Source organism: Clinocottus analis, unplaced genomic scaffold, assembly GCF_023055335.1.
Source record: "Clinocottus analis isolate CAN_PGR_092001 unplaced genomic scaffold, fCliAna1.0.p SCAF_18, whole genome shotgun sequence".
NCBI classification, from domain to species: Eukaryota; Metazoa; Chordata; class Actinopteri; order Perciformes; family Cottidae; genus Clinocottus; species Clinocottus analis.
In genome coordinates, this window is record NW_027175909.1 from 6,815,797 (window position 1) to 6,831,384 (window position 15,588).

At 43.2% G+C, this 15,588-nt stretch overlaps 1 protein-coding gene across 2 annotated transcripts; it reads right to left on the reverse strand.

Moving 5' to 3' along the window:
* Positions 1 to 1,116: 1,116 nt before the first annotated feature.
* Positions 1,117 to 13,336, reverse strand: tfap2a (transcription factor AP-2 alpha). 2 transcript variants are annotated; one of them, XM_068581555.1, is made up of 7 exons: positions 13,118 to 13,336; positions 10,029 to 10,448; positions 8,720 to 8,771; positions 7,018 to 7,243; positions 5,974 to 6,092; positions 3,924 to 4,065; positions 1,117 to 2,684 (listed from the first exon to the last, which is right to left on the reverse strand). In XM_068581555.1, exons 1-7 carry the CDS (start codon positions 13,166 to 13,168, stop codon positions 2,399 to 2,401), a joined length of 1,296 nt encoding a protein of 431 aa, XP_068437656.1. In that variant the 5' UTR covers positions 13,169 to 13,336; the 3' UTR covers positions 1,117 to 2,398. The 2 variants fall into 2 exon arrangements, with proteins under 2 accessions (XP_068437656.1, XP_068437657.1); XM_068581556.1 differs by lacking the exon at positions 13,118 to 13,336 and adding an exon at positions 10,987 to 11,616.
* Between the last annotated feature and the right edge of the window lie 2,252 nt (positions 13,337 to 15,588).

The following is a 15,588-nucleotide window of genomic DNA, read 5'->3' on the forward strand; positions in this document are numbered from 1 at the left end:
CCTGACAGACAATGCCTCGCTTCACCTGCTCCAGCACTGTGCATCGCAATTATGCCAAGGACATGTACAGTTAGGCTTCATTCACCCTCCTGCAAAACAACTGCCTCAGAATTAAACCAGGGATCGAAAGTCATGCAGATAATAAATATGGCTGCTGAGGATATTGGAGAGGAGAGAGGAGAGGAGGAGAGGAGGAGAGAATGAGGAGAGGGGAGAAGGGGAGGGGGGGCGGGGGGGTCGCGCAGTGTTACAGTATTTTAAACTGCATGGTTATCAGACAGTGAAATGGGGAAAGCAGGAAACAACAGCAAGATGCATACATCACCAGACTGATTCATGCGCCAGATGAGATTGATTTGGAGCTATAGGTGCCACGCCATCAATATACAATCAAACTCAACTCAAATGTTATGCAACGGCCTGCTCTCTGCAGCTCTGCACGCAAAATAAAGCAAAGGCCAGCATCAGATTTGTTATTACAGCTCCGCGTGATGGCCACATTTATGGACTCCCTCAGCCAAACACAACGGAATGAGACAGAATACCAGCTATGAGAAGAGGGGATTCTTTATGGAAGTGCTATAGGCCTAATTATATCACGGAATATGGATTAAAATCCAGCATACTGAGCGCTGATTGTTCATTGATTACACGGAGAGGCAAACAACAAATATTTGATGCATGTCTTTGAATAAGGCTCCAGCACAGAATGAACGGGGGAGAGCCAAATATAGCCTACAACAACCAAACATTGCACACCAGGCCTATATACATCTCAGAGGGTTTTAGCTGGAGGGGTGGCGCTGCACACTTCAAACGCGAGTGTATCCATTGTTGTGAGCCATTTGGCCTGCATAAGATCCTGTGCTCTGAACTAGGGAGTTTAAAGTAAGATATTTTTTTTTTATTATACTTGAGGGAAACAATGAGTTCAGCTGCTTATTGCAAGGAGCAATCGTCAGGGGAGACTTAAACTCAATTACTGTAGCCATTCAGAATGGGAGGGGGAAAATGCTAAGACCAAAAAGGAAAAAAAAATAAAAACATATCCACCCGGGCGTATCAAGCAGTGAATAAAAAAATAAAAGATATGAATAAATATCGAGATGAAGCGTATCAAATATTTATTTTTTTCATGGGCAACAAAGGACTATAATACATTGACAGGCATGGGAACTATTGCCAGCACATGTCTATACAATACAGCTAAAACCGCCTCCAATTTTGGACATTATCGGACATAACAAGATATCAGGTGGTCCCAAAAAGTGTTTTTTGAATGTCTTTCAACAAAAAAAGACAATATTCCATTTATTGCTTTTATGGTGCTTCAAGGAGAGAACAAGAGGTGAAACGTATTCTGATTGGCACAACACATAAAAGCTTGTATAAAAACGAAAAGAGGAACACAAAAACAAACAGTTCTCCTCAGGGTCTCACCTTATGCTCTGTCTCAAATAAAAAAATGAATAAGGATGATATATATAGAGAGAAATGGAAGTTTATTTCTATTCAATTTGTTCACTTGCTTCAATGTCGCCTCAACATGCTACAAGAGGGCTGAATTGAAATATCCCAGAGAAATAAAAAATACCCCAAACTTCTGTTTTCTAAGAACCATAAAATCACATGAAGAACTAACCGAATAATCAAACCCACTAAAACAGGAGGCACCAGATAAATAAAAAAAAAGAAGTTTCAACAGACGCACCATATTTACAATTCCCATTAAATTACACATAAATAAATATATACATACATGAACACTGATTCCCTTATATAACTGCGAATCGTGTTGAAATTCAAAAAGTTCAAGTTGGTCGCTTGGAGAGAGTGAGAGTCTACAACTGAAGTCATGACATGGAGCTCTGTGGAATTTCTCTTTGTTTTTCAAGTTTATTATTCACAATACTGATAAGAATTCATCCTCTTTTCGCTTCGTTTTTGTCACAATCGTAAAATTGAGATATAGAGGGGTCGCTGGATTTCAGTCCATTCGTTGCAGCTCATAAAAAATAAGGGGAGTACATAAAAAGTCCTCTGGCTGAGGCAATACACCTTTTTCCTCGCCCTGGAGCTGTTCCTCTGCAGCTTTTTTTTCTTTTCTTTTCTTTTTTTAAAAATAACATTTCATATGGTTCAAGGTGTTGGAAGAAGAAGAAGAAGAAGTAGAAGTAGAAGAAGAAGAAGAAGAAGATTCTTGCGTCGTTTCCTCGTGAATCCAAAGTGGGATGTAAAAACAAAACATGTAAAACCGCGCGAGATCAGGAAGTGGCACGTTTAACTTTATCAATAGTATTTATAAGGTATTTATAATATTTATATTGGATGGGTGGGCCGGAGTAGAAGAAGGGCCCTGGGGCTCGGCCCTCGGTGGAGGGAGGGAGGGATGGAAACATCACTTTCTGTGCTTCTCGTCTTTGTCGCCTTTAGTGCCGTTATCTGAGTGACTGTTGGGGTTGTTGTTGAGGTACATTTTGTCCATGGCTTTGATAGCCTCGGTCAGATAGTTCTGCAGGGCCGTGACTGCCGCGCACAGTGCCGGGGTCCCGAAGCCGTGCGAAATTAGACTGAAATGGGTCAAACAGCTCTGGATCCCGGGTTCAAGAATGGGCTGCGGCCGAGAGTTTCCAAGCGGCGTGCGGTCCTGGGACAGCAGGTCTGTGAACTCTTTGCACACTTGCCTAAAGGGATTGAGAGAGCGGCGCGTTAATGACCAGAATAGCATCAATATATGCATGCATATTCATGGTAAAGGACGAATACAATAATAAATCAAACCGGGCACATTGCAAAAATCGCCATTTTATAATCAGTTTTACTGTCGTACATTCTGAACTGTCTGACAGTGAATCGTGAGCCGCTTTAAGGTAAGAGAGCTTGTTTCTGCATATTATTTTATTTCAATCATTTTCTTATTTTGTTAGACAACATTTATTAGTGGACTGAAACTGTGTGTCTTACTCTGCTCTGTTTTCAGAATTTATCACTTGGCTAAAGAAAATGTCCCGAGGCTACAAACAGGTGGAAGTTCATCTCTGGGCTCAGAGGCTGGAGATCTTACTTTTATTAAGAGGATCTTAAGAGAAAACAGGAGTCCACGTGATTTGTCGGTGTAAAACGAACATTTTTTTTTAAATGTAAACGTTTAACTTATAGCTGATTAATAAATAGGCCTGAGCACAAATAACCCGATACAATGATGATAATCCATGCTGTTATTCCCTCAAACCCTCTACGTGCAGTACACTGTGAATGAATGTGAAATATTTGTAGTATTTTATTTATTTTTTAAAAGTTTCTATTATTGAACTTTACATTTCACAAGTGTTGGCATTTTTGTCTAACACTCAAAAAGCCTGTTTGGTGACAGCAGGCCGTCATCAATATTACATTACCATAAGCATAAAAATAACGTAACATGTGAAATCACAGAGGCACTAAATGCAGCTGCGCGCTGAGGGAAAGGCTCAGTCAACATACCAGCAGCACATCTATCTGCATGAGACGTTTTTTAATTATGATTTATCCTGTAATATTGAATCGCACATGTAGCCAAAATAATAAGAAAATAAGGGTCCGAGTAAAGTTCATAATTAACATAAATGTAACATGTAAAGGTTTATGTCTAAAAAATAAAGGCTTAATAGGGCTACGTAATAGTGGACTGATGTTGATTTTATCCTGTGCACACATCTGACAGCAGTGGATACAAAGTTGATGTGTTCAAAAAGCACTTTAAGAAATTATAACGCATACATAATTGCATTTTAGTCAAATAAAAAACAATCATGAGTTATCTGTGTATGTGTGCAAAATAATGTGTGTCAAATAAACACACACACATACACACACATACGCGCGCGCGCGCAGTGGCACAGACTGGGGTGCATGTGGCAGTGCAATGTGATAATAGCACTTACTTTGTGGCCAATAGCATGTTTTTTCTTTGGACTTGTTCGTTTGGGTCGGAATGCTGACGGTTTACATATTCAGCTACTGCCTTGGCTGGAAACTCGGTCTCGCATACATAACCAAAATCCCTGGCAAGATGAACCGCTTCGCCTGGGAAAGAAAAAAAAAAAAAGAAAGAAAAGAGGTTGAATGTGTTTGCTTATTAAATATGGTTACATCAAATTCAGAGCAGTTCACACACTCCCTGCTTGGACTAACACGTGATTAATCTGATGTGAGCGGCGCGTCCAGACAGCAGGGTTACAGCACATGAGCCTCCACAACAACACTAATGATGATAACAAAAAGGGTAATAATTAAATAATAATAATAATAAAACAGGCCTGCGAGCTGTCGATACACGTCAAGCTCTCGCTCTCTCTCTCTTTCTCTCTCTCTCTCTCTCTCTCTCTCTCTCTCTCTCTCTCTCTCTCTCTCTCTCTCTCTCTCTCTCTCTCTCTCTCTCTCTCCTCCCCCTCGCCCCCTCCCTCCCTCCATACCGTGAGAACGGTTAAAGATGGAGGGGGGAGAACATAAGTGGATATGAAATATAGCCGGAGCGTCATGCTTAACACCATGTCATTGATTACCAATGCCTGCACATTATTGAAAGTCCAGCGGATCACAGGGGCATGGGGAAGCAATTTTAAATGGCTATCCCTAAATCTCACTTTGTCTTTACATGCGGATCTATGAAGCATCACAACTTTCATTCTGTCCGAGCTCGCTCCTCTTGTTGGTTTGAAAATGTTTTCTTCTTCTTCTTTTTTTCTTCTTCCCCCGTGTCTTTTGCTTTTAATTTCCTGAAGCAGTTGACTTTTTTTTTTTTTTTTTACTGCGGGGCTTCCTGCCCATAAGCCTCCACTCCGGAAGAACGCATGCGCCAATTAGCATCAAAGCTCAAGTCCAGTAAACTCGTTTCCATAAAATGGAGCGGATCATAAACAATGACAGCACTTCTGCAAACGCAGTGTCCCTTCACTAAATACCCGGCTGCCCTGTCCCACCCTCTGCCGCCCACCACCCCACGCGTGCCACCACCCCTCTATTACCCGGAATCAAACATTTCTCCAGGCTCATTACAATACAGCAGCACATTTCTACGAAGCGCAGTGAGCGTTGCATTCGGGCCCTCTCCTGCAATAATGATTAACAGGGACCAGTGAACCGTCGCAGGCTTTCACCTTTGGAAAACCCACACAGCACACAAAATACCACCGCACTGAATAATAAGGTCGCAAAATGGATTCATCCAGTCGCGTAAAAATGCATCTTTTTAGCGACTAATTTATTCTTTAATAGGCCCCAAACATATAGCTCCCCATAGGTCAGCCCCCCACCATTTGCCTGCAACAAAACTCTTCACGGACAACCAAAAAGCATGGGAAGCTATTAACGAAAGAATTAAGTCACCATTAAAAAAAAATGCCATACCCAGGCTGTAACAATGTTTGAAACAATGCAGGGTTAATAAATCAATCGACTTCTCATCCATGAGGTGAAGCAGCTCAGCGGTGCCCAATAAACAAGCAGCACTCAATAATTAACTGGACTTCAACACAAATTCATCCAGTGTATAAACTAGGCCAGCCGTGGACCTGCAAGTGGGCTCCTGCAAGCGAAGGCCAAAGCCACGAGAATCACCAGTCTCTCTCTCTCTCTCTCTCTCTCTCTCTCTCTCTCTCTCTCTCTCTCTCTCTCTCTCTCTCTCTCTCTCTCTCTCTCTCTCTCTACACACACACGCACATCCTTCATGCTTTATTACTTGCGAGGCAAAGTCGGTCCACATTACACGGATGAGCGCATATGCTGATTTCCAACACAGAGAGAGAAAAAAAGCGAGGGAGGGAGGGAGGGAGAGAGAGAGAGAGAGAGAGAGAGAGAGAGAGAGAGAGAGAGAGAGAGAGAGAGAGAGAGAGAGAGAGAGAGAGAGAGAGAGAGAGTACGAAAACAGGTTTGAAGCACCTGGTATCGCGGGAGCAACAAGAGTGGGAACGTGATTTACGACGCACAGCTTACCTTCGACTAGTGACGTCAGCAAGGTGACGTTGGCTGCCTTGCGTCTGCCCGCAGGTAGATTCAAGCCGATTTTATCCAACTTCTCCCTTAAGGATCTTCCTCCATTCTTAGACTTGGCCCTGAGACAGAAGAGAGCAGACATTTAAATATACAACATATGCAATACGTTCGTGAATTTGTGGTTTGGATTTACACGAGGAAAAAAAGGAACATACACACGGTGAAATATTTGTAATGATCATGTCCTTTCCTATTACAATTTTGAGGATACTTCCCGCAGTGCATACATGATATTTACATCATATGGCAGTACATGTGGTTCAGCTCTTTGTCACAAATTAAAAGGTGAATGGACTGAATTTGTCTGGCTCTGCCCTCCACCTCATAAAAGCTATAAATAATACTAAAAGAGCAAAGCCTTTTCACCAGCAGACAAATACTGTACAAAATGAATAAATAAAGCCCTACTTAATAGGCAACACTATTACTGGCTGCGTGTCTGCAGCACTTCAGTAGACAGTTCACTGGAGACCAATGTTTTCATGTGTAATGCCTTCACTGGGCCTATAGAGCTGGGGTTGAAACAGACTAGGCCTACATTAATTTGAGAGAGAGAGAGAGAGAGAGAGAGAGAGAGAGCGAGAGAGAGAGAGAGAGAGAGAGAGAGAGAGAGAGAGAGAGAGAGAGAGAGAGAGAGAGAGAGAGAGAGAGAGAGAGAGAGCTAGAGAAGTTAATATGGAATTTAACAGACCCCTCCTGCTTTAAATGCAGGAGCTAGGTGTCATGGTTGGTCGATTTTAATTATTCTTGGTACAGAGGAGAGAGAGAGAGAGAGAGAGAGAGAGAGAGAGAGAGAGAGAGAGAGAGAGAGAGAGAGAGAGAGAGAGAGAGAGAGAGAGAGAGATGCAAGCTCACAGAGAGAATGAAAATGGATTGGAGCAGAGGGAGTCAGTTCACACTCATACAGAGAGACACACACACAGGTACAGAGAGAGAGGCTATTTTTTTTTGTTTTTTTTTGTGCAGCCTTCCAGTCGCACTCACCTCCTCAGCACCCCGCCCAGCAGAGAGGCGTTGAGGCACTCGGGCGGCGAGAGGCGTCTCTGCACCTCTGCCACTGTGACCTTGTACTTTGATGTGGAGCTGAGCAGGGACAGGCGACCCGGAACAGAGCAGAACACCTCGTTGGGGTTTACCACCCCTCCGAAAAGACCGTCCTTATTTACGGGGATGGAGGAGAGGTTGTTGTTCTTGGATAAAGACACTGGACCTATAGCCAGGGAGAGAGGGATGGAGAGAAGGAGGGAGGGGGTGAGACCGTGCTCAGTGAATTTCATGCAATGCAGAGCCTTAACTAAATGAGAAGGGGGGGATTTAGGCCCCGGATTTAGAGTTTAGCACCACATGTGTACACTTTAAGCAACAACGACGTGCAGAGAAACGCGCCTGATAGAGGCCTATACAGCATGACGATATAATAATATGAATATAGGACACATATGTGCGCTTTGTGGAATCAGTAACATCAGGAATTAGCCGGCATAATTCTTTCTCGCTACACTACACGTGTACACAATTGTTAATATTTCCAAGCCGTCTCTATTCTTTATCTGAAAAGCAACGCGGTGCACATCTTTGTGTCGAGATCTCGGAGGCAGACAGCGAGAATCTCCAGAATCTGAGCGCTCGTTCGTTCTATTTTTTTTTTTTTTTTTGCGCATCAAGGATCGACTCTGCACAAAGCAGCCACACACACACCAACCGAGAGATTTGGTTAAAGTCTACCTATTCTGACATATCCACGGTATCCAGCAAAATCGCCCGTGTGTGATATCAAACTGGGGGGAGCTGGGCTTTACACCGTTTTGGTGTGCAGTAACCGGAGACAAAGGGGACTGTGCGCCTTTGGATAGATCACTTGTGACATTAATGGCTCAGGGGAGCCTAATAGAGACAATAGGAGTTAAACGAACTCTTGAGATTACTAATATAAGAAGCCAATTATCATGTTGATGCGCAGATAGACAGACTCAAAATAGAGAGAATGTAGAAAAAGAGACAGAAAGGGAAAGAAAAATCGCCCCATATCTAGTCTAGTGAGTTCTAATTTGACCTGACAAAATGCTTTTAAATCAGAAGATGACACACAAAAAAGGCCTCGTCGTGTTGTATCGTGTAATTTCAACAGCAAAAACCTTGGCTTTATCCCTCAGTGCTTTTTACCAAGCCGAGTTGTGATTCCCTGCCCAAATGAGGGAATGAGTACCATCCTGCACACACTCAGCCCTCCATCCAGCGCTACCAACTTCCATTTTAAATTAGACCATGCAGCGTGATCGCAGCTATTGGCTTTCCTCACTGAAGAGCCGGGACCGTCTATAGGCCTGAATCTTTGTCCATCAATACCACGGGCCCACAGAGCCCACCAGCTCCACTCATCTCCCCGCTGCTCGGAAACGCTGACAGTAAATTCCATCAGCGAGAAAAGAAAAAAAAAAAGGTGCAGCCAGTTTGATGCACTTGGAAACCATGTAATGAAAAATAGGCTACTGCGTATTAGGATCAGTCAGGCATTACCGCATTGCATCGGGGTCTCTCGAGCAGAATGGTGAATGGTGTGTGTGTGTGTGTGTGTGTGTGTGTGTGTGTGTGTGTGTGTGTGTGTGTGTGTGTGTGTGTGTGTGTGTTCGCGTGCGTGTGTGCAGCTTGCAGAAACATGCATGATATCTCGGAGGAAATTGCTTACCTTTTTTAATTACAGTCTGGTCGGGAATGTGAATTCCTTGATCATCAACAGACTATGACACACATGCGGAGGGAAAAGGGAGGAAAAAGGACAATTTTTAGCACAAAGGCAGGAAAGAATATCAGCCTGAGTCGTGTGCAAGTGAACGCAACGCGCGGTGCTGAACGCACGAACAAAGCCTGACACAATTAGCCGCCACAATCAGCCAACATGGAGGCTCTGGAGGCCCATATACCTGTTATTATTGTCCACGGCTGCTGGCAGCGGGGTTACGCTGATGGTGATCACGCCAGATCACAAAGTCAGACTTAAATAACGGAGCTGTGTCGCCCCATAATCCTGACCTAATTTCGCCCTCATATTGGCTTCACTCACAAGGAAACTTCTAATCTAGATTGGGTAGTAATTACGGCGGCGCAGCCTATTAAAGGCCTATGAACTAATTAGAGGATTATTGGTGTTTGTTTCTGATTAAAAACTGGGGAGAGTCCTCTAAATAAGAATGAGGGTTATAGACAATTTTCTGCGCTCGTTTATCATGCGTGTTTAGTAATCGTGCAGCTATTACCTAAACTCAATCCACCAAACTCAATTCTCCTGGTCGGGGATCGTAATGTGATTGTTTGCAGCAGAGAATGGCGAATTTATCCGGTTTTTAAACTGAAAAATCAAATAGGAGTCACGCGACACCAGGAGATCCGCGAGTGGATAATACGCACGCCTTTTTTAAAAATGTATTTATCTATTTCATTTAATTAGAATTAAGCGATAGTGTGGAGCAAAAGCCCCAACGAATGTGGCAGCTGCAATAATTGTTCATGTGCAATGTTTTGAAAACTATATTTCATAAGTGGGAATGATGAGGCTAAATCGTGCTGTTTTATTCGAAATAATTATGACAGCATTGGGAGGAAAAAAAATGTCATGCCATTTTGTTCAAGCATAAAAAATAGCTCTGAATAAAAACTTGAATGCGTGTCATCCTTTTAACATTAATTAATAATAATAACACACACAATAATAATAATGATAATAATAATAAAGAAACACTTTTGCAAAAACCCATATCAAATACACAAATAAATAACCTAATTATAAACGGCGGAGTACTTTAACAAATAGCACTAATAACAATTCATTCCAAATAATACAAAAACAGCATTTCTGTTATTAGTACTTTAAGTGATTATATAAACTCTAAATATACTCGTGGTGGTAAACAACTGTGCCATTAACAATGGCCCCTTTATTATACGTTTTAACAGAACCGGCGAAGCCACGAAGGAGACTCGGGGAAACGCTGCCTCACCTGCACGTCGTCTAAAGAGTGAGGTATTCCATGGAGAGAGATAGAGTCCGACAGGCCCGTATCGATGCCGTGGCCGGACGGTAGGAGCACTTCCCTTCGGTACTCCCGGCACAGCTGGTGGGGCAGGCCGCGGTGCTGGTGCAGCAGGCCGCTCTCCTGGCTCTGCCGCTGGCCGGGCCAGCCCGGGTGCTGCGGCTGCTGCTGGGCGTGCAGAGAGTTGAGGGAGTACGGGTCGTTGACGTGCGAGTAAGGGTCCTGAGACTGCGGGTAGATGGGCTGGTAGGGCGGAGGGAAGTACGGGGGCTGGAAGTCCGAGTTCGGTGTGTGGGAGAGCGGAGGGGCGCTCGTGTAGGGACTCTGGCCCACGCCGCCCAGCTGAGGTAGCCTGGCTGTCCCATTGCTGGTGCCGTCGTGACGGTCCTGGCAGGGGGAGGACAGAAAGAAAAAGGGTTTAGCCTGAATACTGTTTTTATTTTATTTTTTAATTTAAAAAAAAACACACACACACAAGCGTGAATGATCGCATTTCGCCTCGTTGTTTTAACGGCAGAAGGCTCTGGGCTTATATCAAATATGGCCTGAGAGGATGACAGGAATTAGACCAAGTGTGGAGTCTGTAGCCGATTATATATGAAGAACTTGTCCTGTGGGTTTTAAACAATAAACACCACCAGTTCACTACTACTTGTCTGCAAAGTTGTAGGAATAAAAATAACGTGATAATGAACGGGTATAAATTCGCAAATAAAAAAAACATCGTCAATTCCGGACATGGGAATGCCCTCAAATAAACAACCGAGCCATGTTATTATTGCAACACTTCCCCAGTGTGTACCACCGTTCTCAAAACATGCACGATTCTCTAAAAAAAAAAAAAAACAGCAAATAAAAGCAGCATCACACACTCTGATATGCAAACAAGGTGCCAAGTATCTGACGCGGAGATTCAGCAACTTACCATTGCGGAAAAACTGTGCACTAACATTTTGAAAGGATTTTTTTGGTGCCACTCAAGGAAAGAATAATCAGTTCAAAAACACTTTGAGTGTTTTTTTGAAGGGGGGTGTGGGGGGAGGCCTGGGGGTGGGGGGGCGAGCAAAAAGGAATTAACCAGCAAAAAGAAAAAAAATGTAGCCCCCCGAAAAAGACTCTTTCTCTCCTGAAAGATCACGATGGCCCCGGCGATCAGATGCGTGCCACAGAAGCAGGACGATAATCCATCAGAAACAACCGGTTAGATCCCCGCTGCCCTTCGCGTGGGTCTAAAAATGCAGATATTCAGGCGTTGCTGGCGGATTCGGGTTGAAAAGTTTCTCTTGGTAAACCCTCTTCTCTCCCTGCTCTTCTATCACAGTGCTGCCGTCCCCTCGACTGAGCTCATATTAGCCAAAAGAGCCGCTTCTTCTTCTTCGTCTCCCTCTTGGACTCCTAATAGAACGCATTCATGACTATTAATTTTGCAGGAATACTTAATAACAAGGAAAAAGAATGGTCGGAAATCGGGCGTGAAGCGGAGGACGCAACTCAAGGCAGGAGTCTGCGCTTAAATGACGTCCATTGAAAGGAGGAATCAGTATATCTAATCAGAGATGGGGAGAGAGGGAGCGAGAGAGAGAGAGAGAGAAAGAGGGAGTGAGAGACTGTGGAGGGAGTGGAGAGAGAGAGAGACAAAAAGAGGGACACTCACTCCCGTCTGACGAATCAGAGAGAGAGAGGGAGGGGGGCGGGAGAAGGAGGGGGGCATTTTAAAAGGGTCCCAGGGCCAAAGCGCAAAAGTGAAAGAAAGACATGGGAATGACGGGAGCTGGACCACAGACAGGGGAGAAGCCGGGGAAGGAAGCACCGTGCACCTCTGAACGGGGTGGAAATCCAGCACACGGCGTTATGGCCACTGCGCGCGGCGCGTTCCCACCGCGCGCCTCTTTGTTTTCCTCCATGGCTCTCTGGAGTCTGTTCTCTTCTCTGTCTGCGCCGAATTAATCCGCCGGTTCCTCCTCGACTCCAGAGGCAGAGTCGCACCGGCTATAACTTTAAATGTTAGCCCGGAAAGAAATACTAAATTCCTTTTTCTTTTCTTTTCTTTTCTTTTTTTTTAAACTCCATGACAGGGCCGCGCGGATCCGGCGCTCCGACCAACTTTTACACACGAGCTCCTCCACTCCCCTTCCTCATCACACGCTTCTCCTTCTTCTGCTTCTTTTTACATTTATAAATAACGAAACACCGGGCTGGGACCGGATTTCGATTGCGCATTTTATTTGTCTTTGCATCCACCAGCGGGAAAACATGACCTGTCAATAATAATAATGAATTTAAAAAAAAAAAAAAACACCACAACATGAAGGCAGGAGGTGCCCCATGCTTTTGTTGTCCCAGCCCCGGCCGTCCTTCTGTCCTCTCAGGAGGGGAACACGCTCGACCGGCTTCTCCACTGCAAACAAGTCCCTGATATTACTGCTAAACTTTGTCTATGGACACAACAACGATCACTCACACGCATATTCTAACGGCTCATGTTTCCAATAAATTAAAAGTGAGGGGTAAACGTCCATGCCATTTGAGCTGTGCTGGCGCTTACATCTGCCATTTAGTCCACATATTAATTTTAATTAAATACATGGTGTATAATATTATTTTTTGTGTAACTGTCCACGTGTCATTTCATGTGTGGATATCATTTTTTAATGGGAATTCAAAAAAGAAAAAAATAAATAACTGCTGTGAATTTACTCATGCTATCACATTTGAAGTAAAGATGTTATTGCCATATTGCCAAATTATTATAATAATTATTTGTAGTATATTGTCGTTGTTGCAATTCTAATAATGTATCTTAATATTCTCATTTGTATTAATGTCATCTTGTAATTTTACTCTGCACAAATACACAAAAAGAAGAAGCTATGAAATTAATAACCTAAAAAAAATAGATCTATTTCTTTTCTGCACTCTAATTAAATGTGTCCACTAACAGCTGTCAAAAGAATGACACATTTGGATCAAAACAACACAACACACCTCTTAACATCATCATTAATACATTTCAAAAAGTTAAATTAAATGAAAGAAATCAAAGAGGAGCCCCTTACCTCGCAATCTTCATATTTAATGTTATCAGTTAATTTCCAAAGCATTCTCATGGATTGTTGAGGTGGATATTGAGTGGTATCGCCTTAGTCTTGTTTTCACTCAGTGAATTGTGCTCCCCGCTCAGAAAAACTACTTTTATTGAAGCTGTGGGCTTCTGTCTGTCTTGCGCTCTGAGGTCTCCCTCTAATGGTGGAAGTGAAGGGCTGGAGCAGCTCTGTAATAACACTGGCACAGGGCCTCATTAGCATATCAACAGCCGTTTGATTCCCCCATCTGCTCACACAACACCAATGGACGGCGCACAGGTAAAAACTAAAGCAGCAAGACGCTGCACATGCTTATTATTCCTACTCAGTGAGCTATGTGTGTGCGTGCGTGTGTGTGTGTGTGTGTGTGTGTGTTTGTGTGTGTGTGGGGAGGAGGAGTGTACAGCCATGCATGGGGATCTGCATGCACCTGGGACGGTTTCTACAAGTCGAGGCTCGAAAAAAAGCACATTAACTCCAGAAATTATATTTAACGTTACATTTGCATGATTCAAAAAAAGAAAAGAAAAGGGGGAAAGAGCTAATATCTTTTCTTGAACAACCACTCTGCTTTTGTTGAAGTGTATACTGACTCAGCGCGGCACATCCCAGTCTTATCCACTACTTCTCCACGGACAGCAGGCCTATGCTAATATACAACCCTGCCACACACTTTGTTGCCAACCTTAATTTTTTTTTTCTTCTTCTTCTTTTTTTAAACTCCCAAACTGTTATTTTAATCCCATTGAGAGTGGAGACCTTGAGAGGCTATTCTTCCACTGTTATGTTAAAGAGGTGAGCCATTCGAAGCGGCTCCACAGGTCCATTGACTACCTGTAAGGGCGCAGGGTTTGGGGGGAATGTAAATAATTAACACAACAACATGGCCTTGTTTCGTTTGAATGAGCGGTCTAGGGGAGCCTGCTCTGCCCTGTCGCCGGCAGAGCCTCCACCTCAGCAGGTCGTGGGTCAGCAGACAGGTCGCCGGCTCTTTAAGGCGTTGGCTCCTGTCGTTTAAAACCTGGATTACCATTTTTGGTGGAGTGCTTTTCTTCTTCTTCTTCAAACAGTTCGACTATTAATGGGAATTAAGCGATGAAACTGGCTGACAATGACAGCGATGATCTGACCTGGATGTCTGTGATCTAATTTGTGTGTTATTAGTATTTTTTTCTTCTTCCGTTAAATAAGTGAAACTAAAGTTTTCTCTTCCAGCAGGTCGTCTCTGTAATCTTCTGCCACTGACAACACAACGCCAGCTTCAGTGAAGCTCTTTAAGTCCACTGTGGGATGCTTTGTAACTCGTGACTTGTAATGTGAATGTGGAACAGCTGTGAATATGCGAAGTATAGGCTGCATTTATGAAAAGTCAGCTCTCACCTCGGAGACGCAACGACACGTTTTAGACGTAAAGGGCTGCGTTTAATTTATAAGAAATACACACATATCATGTCTGTTTCCACACACATCTCTAATGTATGATAAAACACATGTGTAGTCATCACAACCCATAGTAACATGCGATCAACATCCTCAGGCTCCCACGACACACGCGCGCGCGCGCACACACACACACACACACACACACACACACACACACACACACACACACACACACACACACACACACACACTGCGAGATAAGGCAACCGAGTTTTCCAAAATAAAATAACTTCTTTGTGATCTCCTGGCGGATTAAACATACGCCTCTAAACTACCTGCATCAGCTGTCTTTACAACATATTTAACCGGAGCAGCCTCTTCCTACAACAAGTCGACACTTTGACAGTTTCCATGGGTTTTCACCGCCGTGTCTTTGTCTTAAAGTGAGCAGCACATACCTGCCATTCCCCCATTTTGCCCATAATTGACATTCTTTGTCTTCTGCTGCCGTTGGTGGTTTTTTGGTCGATCCGGTGCCGTGTCTATCTCATTGAGCCTTCGGTCCCAAACTAAACCTTTACTTTGTTTTGTGTGTTGTTTTTTTTTACCTGACCGGATCGTCTCACCTGGACATAAAAAAAAGCGGTGTGGAGTCACCTGGGACAGCGCATGCGCAAAGCTCCGGGTGTGGACGAGAAAGGAGAAACTACTTGGGAAAGGTGAAATAGCTTATCTAGTCTGGGTGCTGGATAGGACTTCATAGTTTGTCTTTAAAGACAATGAAATGAGTGTTTATGAAACGATAAATGATAAAAAATAAAAATAAAAAAACACCCCAAAAAATCTCTAATCTACTTATTGTTGAGAAACTCTGAGATACCAGCCAGCACTAGCCCAAGCCACTACTATTAATAAGATTATGTATATATATATATATATATATATATATATATATATATATATATATATATATATATATATATATATATATATATATATATATATATATATATATATATGTTGTTAATTTAAGCTGTTAACATATAACATTTGTCACTTTG

Bases quoted from the DNA above. Each gene is read 5' to 3' on its own strand.
- tfap2a (XM_068581555.1), bottom strand. From the start codon at position 13,168: ATGAGAATGCTTTGGAAATTAACTGATAACATTAAATATGAAGATTGC. The intron at 7,244-8,719 runs GTAAGCAATTTC...CCCTGGCTATAG, and splicing joins CCAGACTGTAATTAAAAAAG to GTCCAGTGTCTTTATCCAAG. The intron at 4,066-5,973 runs GTAAGCTGTGCG...TTTCTTTCCCAG, and splicing joins GCTGACGTCACTAGTCGAAG to GCGAAGCGGTTCATCTTGCC.